The 14,553-nt window shown below is 34.9% G+C and overlaps 1 protein-coding gene across 2 annotated transcripts in view; it reads right to left on the bottom strand.

Annotated features, from left to right (window-relative positions):
* CERKL (ceramide kinase like) overlaps positions 1–14,553 on the bottom strand; it is a 137,328-nt gene that overhangs the window by 78,307 nt on the left and 44,468 nt on the right. For both annotated transcript variants that reach the window (XM_040227742.1, XM_040227741.1), the window contains exon 2: positions 7,848–8,090. In XM_040227742.1, coding sequence (XP_040083676.1) covers positions 7,848–8,090 — 243 coding nt within the window. The remainder of the gene's footprint in view (positions 1–7,847; positions 8,091–14,553) is intronic.

The following is a 14,553-nucleotide window of genomic DNA, read 5'->3' on the forward strand; positions in this document are numbered from 1 at the left end:
AAAAAGATACAAATGAACATATTTACAAACAGAAATAGATTTAAAGACATAGAGAACAAATCTATGCTTACTAAAGGAGTATGGGGATAAATTAGGATTAGGGGATTAAAATATACATGCTACCATATACAAAAATAGATAAGCAACAAGGATCTACTGTCTAGCACAGGGAACTACACTAAATATCTTATAATAACATATAATGGAAGAGACTATTAAAAAAATATATACATATATATATAAATCACTTTGCTGTACACCTGAAACTAAGACAACTTTGTAAATCAACTACATTTCAACAAAAACATTCACAAAATATTTGTTAAGTCAAAAAAAATAAAAAAACTTTTTAAGTGACATGCATAATTTTAATGTCCAACTCAACTGCTCATAAACTAAAATCTAAATCTTTTTCTTTTTTTGGTGTTTCAAAGAAAAATACCCATACTTCAGACATAAACTCTGCAGAAAATAATTTGTCTCTAAGGAAACAAGTGTTGTCAGCTCAAACAGTTCACAACGAAATGTCTGAACTTCATACTTTTGACATATAACAAATACTTATTTCAAGGCAATTGTTATATTCTTAATTTCCAATTTATTTTTCCTCATATCATTTGGCAGCATAACCAAATAAAACTTCACATCATTCTGTTCTCCTGCTAACAAAAATTCTACCTGGTTTGTGATAATATATTGACAATATGGTTTGGATTTTTTTTTAAACCCCAAAATTTGTTTCACCCTTAATTTCTTGCACAAGACAAAATAAATATTAAACAAACTATTGTTTAGAAGCCTCAGTTTTTACTATTAAGGAAAGAATCCTCCGAAAATCAAAATTATTATCACATGGAAAACAGATCTAACATCTTTGGGAAACTGGGAAAAATTGCTCTTAGAAATAAAAGCCAAATATTTAAGTAATTTTGCTATATTCTTCATTTTTCATACCTAAAAACTGAGGAATGCTATTGAAATAGAAGCTAAGAGCAGACTACATTACAAGGACAAAATATACTTAATCAAAGCGGTTCATTCATATTTGCGTACTTCATGAAATTAGCATTTAGAAATGAAATAGAAAAATCTGATATTAGAACTCAATCAAATGTGGGCTAAAATTACCTTTGTCAATTGTCTCAGAGTAGGAAACATTACAAATAAATTAGCAAAACCAAAACCATTACAAATAAATCACCAAAGTCTAACAATAAAATTCAATAGTCCTATGATAAAAGAGCTATTCATTATTTTTTAACCATTCCTTTTATTTTGTAGTTCTGGCTTTTATCTTCTCTGCCTATTTTAATATACGAGTATTGCCCAATATTCTGTATTTAGCCCTCTGCTTTTTTTAAAAAAAAAATCTATACTACTTCTTTACAATATTCCATCTATTCCCATCATATCAGCTCTTCTTCACCTCCTCATGCATCCCTCTCAAACTGCCAGGCTGTTGAACATCTCCAACAGATGTCATATATGCCAAATGTGTCAAACAGAATGTCTTTCCCTCAAATCAACCAGTGTCCCAATTTCACTGTTTATGATATTAGCATTCCCCAACTTACTTGAGCATAAAGCTTTAGATTTTTTAAAAAATATTCTTCTTCATTTTCACACCATTCTAAGTCCTCCGCTGAAGATCAACCAATGCAACTGCTGAAAATCATTCAGTTTCAAGGAGTCCTAAATATCACCTGAGGGGCATTTTGTTTTGTCTTCCTGTATGGGATGATAACCTGTCAGAAAGCCTATGAATACACTTTAAAGCATAGATTATAATAGCTAGAGGAAAGGTTGGTTCATGGTTTAGAGAAGCTTGCAATTCATCATTTCCAGGAGCAGCAGCAGCAGGAAACCCAAATATGCAGAGACCGGATCACACCCTAATTGGATAAAAATTGATGTATCTAATGTACACACATGCTGTACTGGATGTGCCCGTTTATCTTCACACCACAGCTATAAATAAAGCAGAAAAGACCGTGTTAAAGGACTTTCACCACAATGACTACATATTAGATTTATTGGTGACTGCATTTCAGCCTTAATGTTTTTAAGATTTAAACTTCTGAATCAGTGATCAATGGTTATCATCCTATTAATTTTTTCATATCTTCATTGTGGTCCTTAACACGTTTACTACAATACAAGTTTTCCTGTTTGTCTCCTAGGGCAAGAGTGTTCTATACAGGATTACATCTCATTCTTTTTTGTATTTCCATTACTGAATACAGTGCCTGATCCCAAACATGTGTTGGATGAATTAACTTATATTTACTAGTAGTCAATAAAGTTATGGTGACTTCTCTATAGTAATAAAAAATGATACTGTGCTCAATTGTATAAAGAATTGAAATGTAAAAGATCTTAACTCTTTCAAATAAAAATAGAAACAATTCTAAGACATTTTTTGTATTTAGAAATCCTTTTTAACCTAGTCATTCTTTGTCAAAATCTTAAAACTTCAAGTAATTGAGAGTTTGTTTTGTCTCTTTTTAGTGCTGCCAATTTGTTCTTTCTTCAAAAATTCATTACATCCTATCCATTGCTTCAGTTCAAAATATAAATATGCACACTTGAAAGTAACAATTGATATCCAAATATCCTAAAAATTATAATTATTAGACTAAAAAGTCACCCAGTTTAGGTTTTAATATTTTCTTCATGTTTATCTCAGTAGAAGAATAAGCTGGGGTGGGGGGAGGGAGTAACAAAATATGCATTTTTTTAAATCCACTGTTTTGCACAGAAGTCTTTGGACTTAAAATAGTGATATATAAAATTCAAGTGTTAAGTCATCTATATTTTTTTGATGCAAAGTTCTATTACCCACCAAACTTAAGTTAGGTCCATTTCAAACACAATTCCTTGATTGGTGACTTTTTTTCTTTTATTAATTTTTTTGGAAACCAACAACCACTATCTGTCAGACCTGACATAGTAGACCATAGGGACAATGGATGTGAGACAGAGAGATAATCCACAAATAAACCCAACTCTGGGGAAATCAGAACCAAAGAGGACCAGGAAGATGTAAACAATCACCCTGAACCCAGAAAGACCAGGAAAGACACAGGCCAGCTCCACTTACAGAAAGAGTCCTGATCCAATTATAAATATTGACTCTCAGGCAATAGGCACTTCAATGAACACCTGGATTACTTGGCTTTGAAAGTGAAGAAAATATGAAGAAAAATGTTCTAAGACTGCAACCTTAAAAAGGAAGTATCAGTATCCTGCAGCATTTGGTAGAGGGCTTTGGAGCCTTAAGAGTGCATCTGCTGCATAACAAAGCTGACCCAGGACTGTCTTCCTGGGGCTTGGAGATAGTAGCTGGCTTCTCCTAAAGGACCTACTGAGACCGCTCAGGGGCAGAAATGGTTAACAGTCATTCATTCAAACCACCTTGATTCAGTTCCTTCATTTTTACTGGATGATTTCAACTCTGTTGTGTTTGCACTGGTTGATTTCAAAAGTCAATCTATTTGCTTTTCATCAGCAAAATTGCTCTGTCCTCCAGGACCATGCCAAAGAATATGATCTCATGTATTTCAATACCTCCAAATGTTACCAAAGTCAATGATACAAAAAGTAGCATTTTCAAAGGATGATAGCCTAAGAAATATGTAGTTTATTCATCTCTCTAATTAGCTTAGATTTTAATCCTGGATCAAACCAAAACATTACTCATTAAGCTGAACAAATATTTGGATAGTATTTTTGTGGGGTGTGTGTGTTTGGACAAGTTCCTCTTCTTTAATAAAATTGCTTTTACTAAATTGAGCTTTGTTGGGATGCCCCCTGCTTGCTTGCTGCTGGTTTTTATGGATGAGATATATTGCGGAAGTTGTCTCTCACATCACTCAGCCAGCCCTTCACAAGCCCCAAGGGAGAAGATTTCAAGACCTTCAGTGCAAGGAAGAGCTTTGACTCCCCTAAACAAATGACCCATTCCTATTTTATAGACCACGCAAGTCCCATGAACACCTGACCATGTAAGGGAAATTTAATTCAATTACGTTTTCATTTTCATTTTAACTTCTTTTTATCTCTTCTCAAATGAATTTAAAATAAGAATGTTGTAAAAGACCCATTGTTAAAGTGGAATGCTTTTAGTTAAATGTGTGTGTGTATATATATATATACACACACATATATATCTATCTCCTCCCTCAGTCTTTCTCTATATAAATAGATATGTATATATACATTCTTTATGTTTCTAGAGAGAATGGACCAAACTTTGGCCTCTGTAGTTTCCTGTTTTCTTAACCAGGTTTCCTTACACTTGAAGGGACCATTTAGTAACAGGTCTCATAGTTTTAATAAGTCACTTCAACCCATCTTTTATATGTACAACCGTATCAGCTGGCTGCCCTTGACCAACTTGGGTCCTCAGTCTTCTCAATCAATGATTTCTTGCCTGAAAACTTAACATCACCATGTGCCTGCTCTTTGTCTGGCACCCAGATCTGTCCTGAGTCATCTCTACCCCAAGCTATGCATCAACAACAGTTGCCTCTACCCTAGTCAACCTGGGAAACAGGAAAAAAAATGGCCAAAAAAAGAAGAAAGCAAGATTTATAAGTCTGTGAGAAAAAAAATCCTAAAACTCAGTTTGATTATATGCTAACTAGATACCTTTAGAAATCTAATATGCTTTGTACGTTCAGTTCAGTTCAGTCACTCAGTTGTGTCCAACTCTGCAACTCCATGGACTACCGCATGCCAGGCCTCCCTGTTACCAACTCCCAGAATCCACCCAAACCCATGTCCATTGAGTCAGTGATGCCATCCAACCATCTTATCCCCTGTTGTCCCCTTCTCCTCCTGCCTTCAATCTTTCCCAGCATCAGGGTCTTTTCCAATGAGTCAGTTCTTCACATCAGGTGGCCAAAGTATCGGAGTTTCAGTTTCAGCATCAGTCCTTCCAACAAATATTCAGGACTGATTTCCTTTAGGATGGACTGGTTGGATCTGTTGCAGTCCAAGGGACTCTCAGGAGACTTCTCCAGCACCACAGTTCAAAAGCATCAATTCTTTGGTGCTCAGCTTTCTTTATAGTCCAACTTTATATGTGTATTCATGTATACTTTATTTAATATGTAAAATATAAACATCATTCAAAAATTTAAGATACACTGAATTCATAAGGACATAATAGTCTAGAAAATATTCTCTTTTCTCTGGATATTACCTTTAGGAAAAGCTACCCTGAAATACAGACAATTTTAATTATCGTCAAAAAACTGTTATTCTCATTAGATGGCCACATATAAATCAGTGAAGTTAGAACACTCCCTTACACCATATACAAAAATTTAATTCAAAATGGATTAAAGAGTTAAATATAAGACACAACACCACAAAACTCCTAGAATAGCACACAGGCAAAACATTTTGTGACATAAATCGCACCAATGTTTTCTAAAGTCAATCTCTCAAGGCAAAATAAATAAAAGCAAAAATAAACAATGGGACCTACTCAAACTTATGAGATTTCGCACATCAAAGGAAACCATAAACAAAACAAAAAGACAAACTACAGACTGGGAAAGAATTACAAAAGATGTACAAACAGCCCATACAACTCCATTTAAAAATACAATATTTTCAAAAAATAGGCAAGAGAACTGAACAGACATTTCTCCAAAAAAGACATACAGATAGCCAACAGGCAAATGAAAAGATGCTCAATATCATTAATTATTTGAGAAAAACAAATCAAAACTACAATAAGGTATCACCTCACACAGGTCAGAAAGGCCATCATCAAAAACTCTACAAATATATGCTGGAGAGGGTGTATTGGAGAAGGCAATGGCACCCCACTCCAGTACTCTTGCCTGGAAACCCCCATGGATGGAGGAGCCTGGTGGGCTGCAGTCCATGGGGTCGTGAAGAGTCGGACACGACTGAGCGACTTCACTTTCACTTTTCACTTTCATGCATTGGAGAAGGCAATGGCAACCCACTCCAGCGTTTTTGCTTGGGGAGTCCCAAGGACGGAGGAGCCTGGTGGGCTGCCATCTATGGGGTCGCACAGAGTCGGACACGACTGAAGCGACTCGGCAGCAGCAGCAGCAGCAGAGGGTGTATTGAAACAAAAACCCTCCTACACTGTTGGTGGGAATGTAAGTTGGTGCAGCCATTATGAAGAACAGTATAGAAGTTCATTTAAAAAGCTAAAAACAGAGTTACTGTCTAATCCAGCAATCCTACTCCTGGGCATACATCCAGAAAAACTAACTGCTCTAATTCAAAAAGGTACATGCACCCCAGTGTTCATGGTGGCACTATATACAATAGCCAAGACACAGAAGCAACCTCAGGGTCCACTAACAGATGAAGGAACAAAGAAGACATGGGGTGTGTGTGTGTGTGTGTGTGTACGTGTGCATCCTACCTTCAGTCATGTCCAATTCTTTGTGATGCTATGCACTGTAGCACACCAGGCTCCTCTGTCCATGGGATGCTCCAGGCAAGAATATTGGAGTGGGTTGCCATGCCCGCCTCCAGGGGATATTCCTAACCCAGGGATCAAATCTGAGTCTCTTAAGTTTCCTGCATTGACAGGCAGATTCTTTATTACTAGTGCCACCTGGGTGTATATACATACATATATATGTATATATATACATACACAGACACATATATGTAAATGTGTGTATATTTATTTATGTATATGTTTGTAATGGAATACTACTCAGCCATTAAAAAAGAATGAAATAATGCCACTTGCAGCATCATGAATAGACCTAGAGATTGTTATACTAAGTGAAGTAAGTCAGAAAGAGAAAAAACAAATACCATATGATATCACTTATTATGTGGAATCTAAAACCTGGACAAATCAACTTATTTAAAAAATAGAAACACAGAGACATAGAAAACAAACTTATATGGGTACCAAAGGGGAAGGGGGAGGGATAAATCAGGCGTATGGGATTAATAGATAGATGCACACTAACATATATAAACTAAACAGTAATTTATTATATTTCACAGGGAACTATATTCAGGATCTTATAACAACCAACAATGGAAAACAATAGGAAAACACACACGCACACACACATATATATATATATAACCAAATCACTTTGCTGTATACCTGAAACACAATATTGTAAGTCAATTATATTTCAATTAATAAAAACTGTTACTCTCAAGTCAGCCAGTATATATATTCACTTGCTTTCAATGTGTAGGTGCAAGAAAAATAAATTCTAATATAAGCTCAAAAGAAACACTAATAGAAAAATAAACATCCTTTTAAAAGCAGCTCCCTAGAGAACAATATTATTTAAGAACTGTTTTACTTCAGATTATCAAAGCTTCTTCATGGAAGCAGTCATTCAGCAGTTACTTGCTAAGTCATTCTACAAGGTCAGTACTACCTTGATATCAAAGTCAGAAAGATACTAAAAGCAGAAAAATAAAAACTACACACAAATATCTCTAATGAGTAGTAATGTTGAGTGATCCTCAACAAAATACTAGCAAGCCAAATTCAGTAAAATATTAAAAGAATTATATACTGTGACTATTTGGGATTTATTGCTGGAATGCAAGGATGGTTCAACCTATTAAAAGTCAATGTAGAACACACATTAACAGAATGAAACGAAAAAGTTATATGATTATTTCAATTAATGTAGAAAAAGCATGTGACCAAATTCAACACCTTTCATGCCAAGAACATTTAACAGACTAGAAATAGAAGCAAACAACCTCAATATAATTAAGAGTTATTGATAAATATAATACCATGTTTAGATTAATAACCTACATCAAAGAAACTAGACTCATTAAAAATTTCCATAAGGAGTACTTACCTGCCAAAATTTTCTTGAACTGTCTAAACCATATGTCACAGTGGTCTTCACTTAAATTAATAAGATCAAGTGTAGAATCCTTTAATTTATTTTGTTCCTTTTTCAAACATATGAAGAGAGTGATTCCTAATAAAGTACCACTTTTCTGCTGTTTAATTGAACAACGCCGTTTCAGTTTGACAGAGAATATGTCCTTGAGTTCAACAAATTCTTCTTTATGTAGAAAATCATACTTGGAATCATCTGAAAAGAAATTAAAATTTCCAGTCAAAACCATTGTGTTTATATTCTTGTATGTATGAATAATAAATAGTGAAAACTCAAAAACATTTATCATCTGTGATTTTACTGATTATGCTTTATGTCAAGTCCTATATGAGATGAGGAGGGAAAAAAAGAAAAATTAGGTCCATTATCCCATAGATAGAAAAAAATGGAAGAGAGTCTCTGCCACACAATGCCTAGGACATTCAGAATCCGAGAATATTCAATGTATGAAGAATTCTAGGAACAAAAACAAAGCAACATTTCAGTAATAATAAGTTAGTATCATACAAGAGGCTTCCTGTTACTTACAGGGACAGAGTAAAGTAATGGAAAGAAAAGGATTCACTAACAGAAGTGAGTTTAAGACAGGCTGTTGAAAGCAACATGAAAGGGAAAGAAAATGTATATTTTTGGTAAAGAGATATATGTACAAAAAGGAAATAATGAGATTACTGTGCGTAGAAAACAATGAATTCCTGCCAATCTAAAAAGATCCACCTGAATCTCACTATGTTGTTGTTGCTGTTTACAAACCTACATCTCATGACTTGATGAATGAATAGAAGGAAATTAAAGAAGAATAACAATAATCTTTGTGGGAAGGTCCTTCACCCGAAAAGCCATCGACTGCAATGAAGTTTCTGTCTGAATCAAAACAAAATTATATTGAAGGAATTAATCTTTGATCTTTGTGGCTTTTGGCTCCCTTGAAGGTGGTTTATAAGAAAAAGAAATGATTCAGACCTCATGTTTCTTTCCCTGAAGATTTTCAAGGATTAGCAGAAGGAAAAGTTTGAAATTCACATTAGGAGTCAATGAAAAGTGGGATAAAAACACTGAATTACTTTGTTTCATTGATTTAGTATCCAAAACAGTTTAACATGGATATTACTATATATCATTCAGTTCAAGAAACTTCTGTTAAATGCTTTGTGTTAAACACTATAAAGAATGCAAGAGAGAGAAGTTCTACTACCTGCTCCCGAGTGGCCATTATTTATTAGGGATTAAAATAGATATTGAAAGTAGATATAATTGGAACATACATAAAAGAATTCTGGTGTCTCAGAGGGTCATATTAATTTTTATCAGAAAACCCAAGAAAAGAATTTGAACTGGACAGTTTTACAGACTTCAGTTCAGTTCAGTCGCTCAGTCGTCTCCGACTCTTTGCGACCCCATGAACTGCAGCACACCAGGCCTCCCTGTCCATCACCAACTCCCGGAGTTCACTCAGATGCACGTCCATCGAGTCGGTGATGAGAAGGCAAATGATGCATTTCTGTGTACAGCGGAAGAGTGAGAGTCGACAGGCAAGTTAGCAGCACATACAAGCACATGTGTCAGTGTGTGCTGTGCCCATTGTATTTTGCTATTTCTTTCATGAACCTTGGCTTCAACTTAAATATGGTCCTTTCCATCACTGTAGAATGGTTGCCAGTGAATTTGAATTTGGTTCTTTATTCAAATATAGTGGGATAGGAAGAGGTGTGCATATATGAGAGATTCAACAGGTTTCAATCATGAACAAAGATTAAAACTTTTTGTTATTCACTGTCCTAATGTTATGCTTCACCTGGAACACTTACTCTCTTAATCAAGACCCTTCCCAGGGGATGCGGTGGGACCCCCTTCTCCTAAAGGCTGAGGACACTTGAACTGAAGTTGGGAAGGCTCCCAACAAGGCGCACAAGAGGAAGTCTGAGTTCAGATTTATCATGAGTCCATGGTAAATCTTCATGCTACACTCGGGAGTTTGCTCATTGTGCATTGATCCCAAGGTGGTGTACATTTTTCACCATAACCCTGCAATTTAGTTTAGCAAAGATGATTATGTCATCAGGATAAAGATTAGAAAACACAAGTGAGATACTGGAGGAATGGAAACCAATCTACGAGGCTTGAACTAAGGTAGGGGAAATGACAGGAATGTGCTTTCCTTTTTAATAATTGTACTGGAGAGAAAAATATTATGTTTAGAAATTTTTTCCCCTAAAATTTAGATCTTATTGACTATTACATTTAGTTTAATATAAAATTAGAATATTACATAAGTGCAAATTTAGAATTTATTTATATATTTGTGCAGAATGGATAATTATTAGCTGCCTAACATTCCTCCTACAGGCAAAATATAAAATTACATCTTTTGCTTCAGTTCAGTCACTCAGTTGTGTCCAACTCTTTGTGATCCCATGGACTGCAGCACTCCAGGCTTCCCTGTCCATCACCAATTCCCGGAGCTTGCTCAGACTCATGTGCATCGAGTCTGTGATGCCATCCAACCATCTCATCCTCTGTGGTCCCCTTCTCCTCTTGCCTTCAATCTTTCCCATCATCAGGGTCTTTTCCAATGAGTCAGTTCTTCACATCAGGTGGCCAAAGTATTGGAGCTTCAGCATCAATCCTTCCAGTGAATATTCAGGACTGATTTCCTTTAGGACTGACTGGTTAGATCTCCTTGCAGTCCAAATGGCTAAAAGTCTTCTATAATACCACAGTTCAAGAGCATCAACTCTTTGGCGCTCAGCTTTCTTTATGGTCCAATTCTTACATCCATACATGACTACTGGAAAAACCATAGCTTTGACTAGACAGACCTTTGTTGGCAAAGTAATATCTCTGCTTTTTAATATGCTGTCTATGTTGATCATAGTTTTTCTTTCAAGAAGCAAGTATCTTTTAATTTCATGGCTTCAGTCACCATCTGCAGTGATTTTGGAGCCCAAAAAAATAGTCTGTCACTGTTTCCATTGTTTCCCCATCTATTTGCCTTGGAGTGATGGGACTGGATGCCATGATCTTTGTTTTGTGAATGTTGAGTTTTAAGCCAGCTTTTTCACTCTCCTCTTTCATCTTCATCAAAAGGCTCTTTCATTCCTCCTCGCTTTCTGCCATAAGGGTGGCATCAACTGCATATCTGAAGTTATTGATATTTCTCTCAGCAATCTTGATTCCAGCCTATGCTTCATCCAGCCTGGTATTTTGCATGATGTACTCTGATATAAGTTAAATAAGCAGGCTGACAATATACAGCCTTGACGTACTCCTTTTCCAATTTGGAACCTGTCTGTTGTTCCATGTTCGGTTCTAACCGTTGCTTATTGACCTGCATACACATTTCTCAGGAGGCAGGTAAGATGGTCTGGTATTCCAATTTTGGTATGTATATTGCCTAAACTTGCTTCCCTGGTGGCTCAGATGGTAAAGAATCTGCCTGCTATGCAGGAGACAAGGGTTCAATCCCTGGGTTCGAAAGATCCCCTGGTGAACGGTATAGCAACCCACTCCAGTATTCTTGCCTGGGAAATCCCATGGACAGAAGAGCTTTGTGGGCTATAGTCCATGGGGTAGCAAAGAGTCAGATACAACTGAGCAACTGAGAACAATCTTATAATGTCCATTATAAGCTTGTATCTCACATTAATTTAATTTTTATGTAATCAAACATATAAAAAATAAGACCTCCAAAGGGGTCAGGTAGGAAGGGAGGGAGGATTGCTGAAGGGAAAAAATGAAAAGGATGAAATATATATATTTTTTACTCAAAGTCCTATATTATAGTCTGAATTCCTTGCCATGTGTACTTCACTTTGGCAGTAAACAATTCAATGACTACTCCTATTTAAAATCTCTTGTAATTGCAAATTTAAAGATACTAAAACAACCACCAAGATCCAACTTAGTAGAATTTATGGAAACAGGGCAAGAATACCTATATTACTCTTACTATTCTCAACATTCTGGTCACTATCATACACAAGGAAAATTAAATAAAAACAACTGATGGTGGAAGGGGTAAAGGGAGAGATGAAACTGCAGCTATTTATAGACAGTATCACAATATATTCATAAAACCCAGAAGAATCTATTTGAAATCATTAGAACTAATAAGAAGAGCCAATAAGGAAGCTGGTTACAAATATATCAATATCTAGAAAGAAAGAATATTGGGGATAAACAGACCCTATGCAAATTATTATCCAGGAACAAATTTATCAAAATGATCCTGGACTTGTTTGGGTAGAAAAGGCCATACAAAATAAGGTGAGAGACAAATGAAGGCATATCAAGTTCCAAGATTACATTATTTTTAAGCTAGTATTCTCATTATTAATTACTACTTATAATGCAATTCCAGTCAAAATCTAAATGGTATTTTCTTTGACGTAAGGAGCAAGGAAACTTATCAAATGATTTATAAATTTTCTTGGAATAAATAATGAAGAAAAATGTTTTAATAGTAATGAGGAGAAGTACATACCAGCCAGATAATATCTTGTAAAGTTATAATAATTAAAACATCTAGAAATAGATAAATAAATGGTCCAAAGAAATATTTGCATATATTTTAAAAGTCACAAATGTGATAACGGTAGTATCCAAAATCAGTGAGGAATATTTACTAAGAGATGACTTAGAACTGGTTCATCTTTAAAAAAGAAAAGAAAAACTAGATCTCTGTTTCATAATATACACCAATATTCCTAGATTACAAAGAACTTTATACAACCATAAATTAGTAAAGCCACAGTACGGCAATAAAGGCAGACAGAGAGTGAGATACATAACATAAAGGTTATTTAATGCCAATAAAGTCCTAAAGACCCATAAATAGAAGTCATAAACAAAATCCAACGGGGAAGAAATATTTGCAACATATGACAGTTAAACAATCTATTTAATCAAGAAAAGAAACACTTCAGTGGAAGAGTACATTAAAGACTCAGGCAGGCATTTCACAAAAGAAGAAATGCAAATTGACCAATGAACATATGAGAAAGTTCAATCTAATTAGTAATCAAAGAAATGCAAATTAAAACAACAAGATACCACTTTTTGCCTTTTAGATTGGCACAAGATCAAAAATAACGCTCATTGATGGTATGGGCAAAGGGAACCAGTCCCAGTGCTAGTGGGAATGCAAAAATGGTAACTGCTGGAGAACAAGTTGGGAACACTTATCAAAAGATTTCAAAATATTAATTGCAGCAGTATTTATAATAGCAAAACTATTTGAAGCAGTATTCATGTTCTTCAATAGAACTGCTTAATCATAATCTGCAACTCACAATGAGAAAATTAGATCTTTCAGTTTTGATGTGGAAAGACATCTATGTTGAGGTATGAGTAAGTGGAATAAAAAACAAATGAATGACAATAATCTGAGAGGCAGATCTCACTTTCATTAAAAGGAGAAAAAAATCTACACAAAAAACACATAACAAATAGCAGTTATCAATGAAAACAGAGATATAAATGAGTATAAGATTAATTTTTACTTATAAACCTTCCTTTCTGTAATCAGCATTATATTTTATCAGTTTTTTAAAATGAGAAAAGGGAAAATGCTTTAAAATATGCATATTTTTGATCAAGCAATTTACTTCCAGGAATTTACCCCAAGGGAATAGATAATATGCACAATTTAGCTATAAGAATGCTTACCCAAGCATTATTTGAGTGAAACTTGGAAATAACCTAAATGTGACCTAACAGACTATTGGTTTTGGAAAATGAAGCATATTCATATACTATAATGCTATTCAGCCATTAAAATGTAGCAATCTGACTAGAAAAGTGTCTAAAACAGTGTACCATATTTCCATTACTGTTTTGTATATATTTATTGAATGCATAATGTATGTGGAACGTATTTCTATATGCACATATGTATGACGATGCATATGAAAACTCGGAAGGAGAGTGAGACTGTGAATTAGTTTGCGTATATGAATTTCTAATTTTCCTACAATGGAAATATTTCTGTAATCAACTGAAAAAGATAGTTTTCTTGCTCACAAATAGTTCCTGATCATATTATTCATTTTAATTTTTTAGATCCCCTTTTCTAAAATGTAAGGGGAGCTAATATTTAATTAGCATGTGCTATATGCCAGACATCTATTATCTCATTTAATCCTTACAATACCCAAGGCAGATGCTTTTTCCTAAAAACAAGGAATTCAGACCACAGCATTTAAGTAACTTGCCCATGGTCATACATCTGGTAGAAGCCAGATCCAAGATCTAAATCCAAGTACTTTGACTGGTCCTTACCAATACTACACAGAAGTAAGGACCTTCCTGAAGTAAACACACACTCATCTCACTTTCTGGATCTGTTTTTTATTCTAGTCAAACTTAAAACAGTAGTCAAGCCATTGCTCTGTCTCTAACTAGATCCTAGGAAAACAGCAAAGCCACTCATGTGTCTTAACTGAGTAATAGACTTGATCCTTAAACAATCCAGGGTTGTTTAAAGGTACACCCTCAAGTGTCATCAAAAATCCATATATAATTTATAGCCATCTCTCCATATTCATGGTTCCTTCCATCCGCGATTACATGTCAAGAATGCAAACAAGCACCATTTACTACTGATAAAGATTTGCATATATGTGGACAAACGTGGTTCAAATATATGTTGTTCAAGTGT

The sequence above is a fragment of the Oryx dammah genome, unplaced genomic scaffold (assembly GCF_014754425.2).
Source record: "Oryx dammah isolate SB20612 unplaced genomic scaffold, SCBI_Odam_1.1 HiC_scaffold_27, whole genome shotgun sequence".
NCBI classification, from domain to species: domain Eukaryota; kingdom Metazoa; phylum Chordata; class Mammalia; order Artiodactyla; family Bovidae; genus Oryx; species Oryx dammah.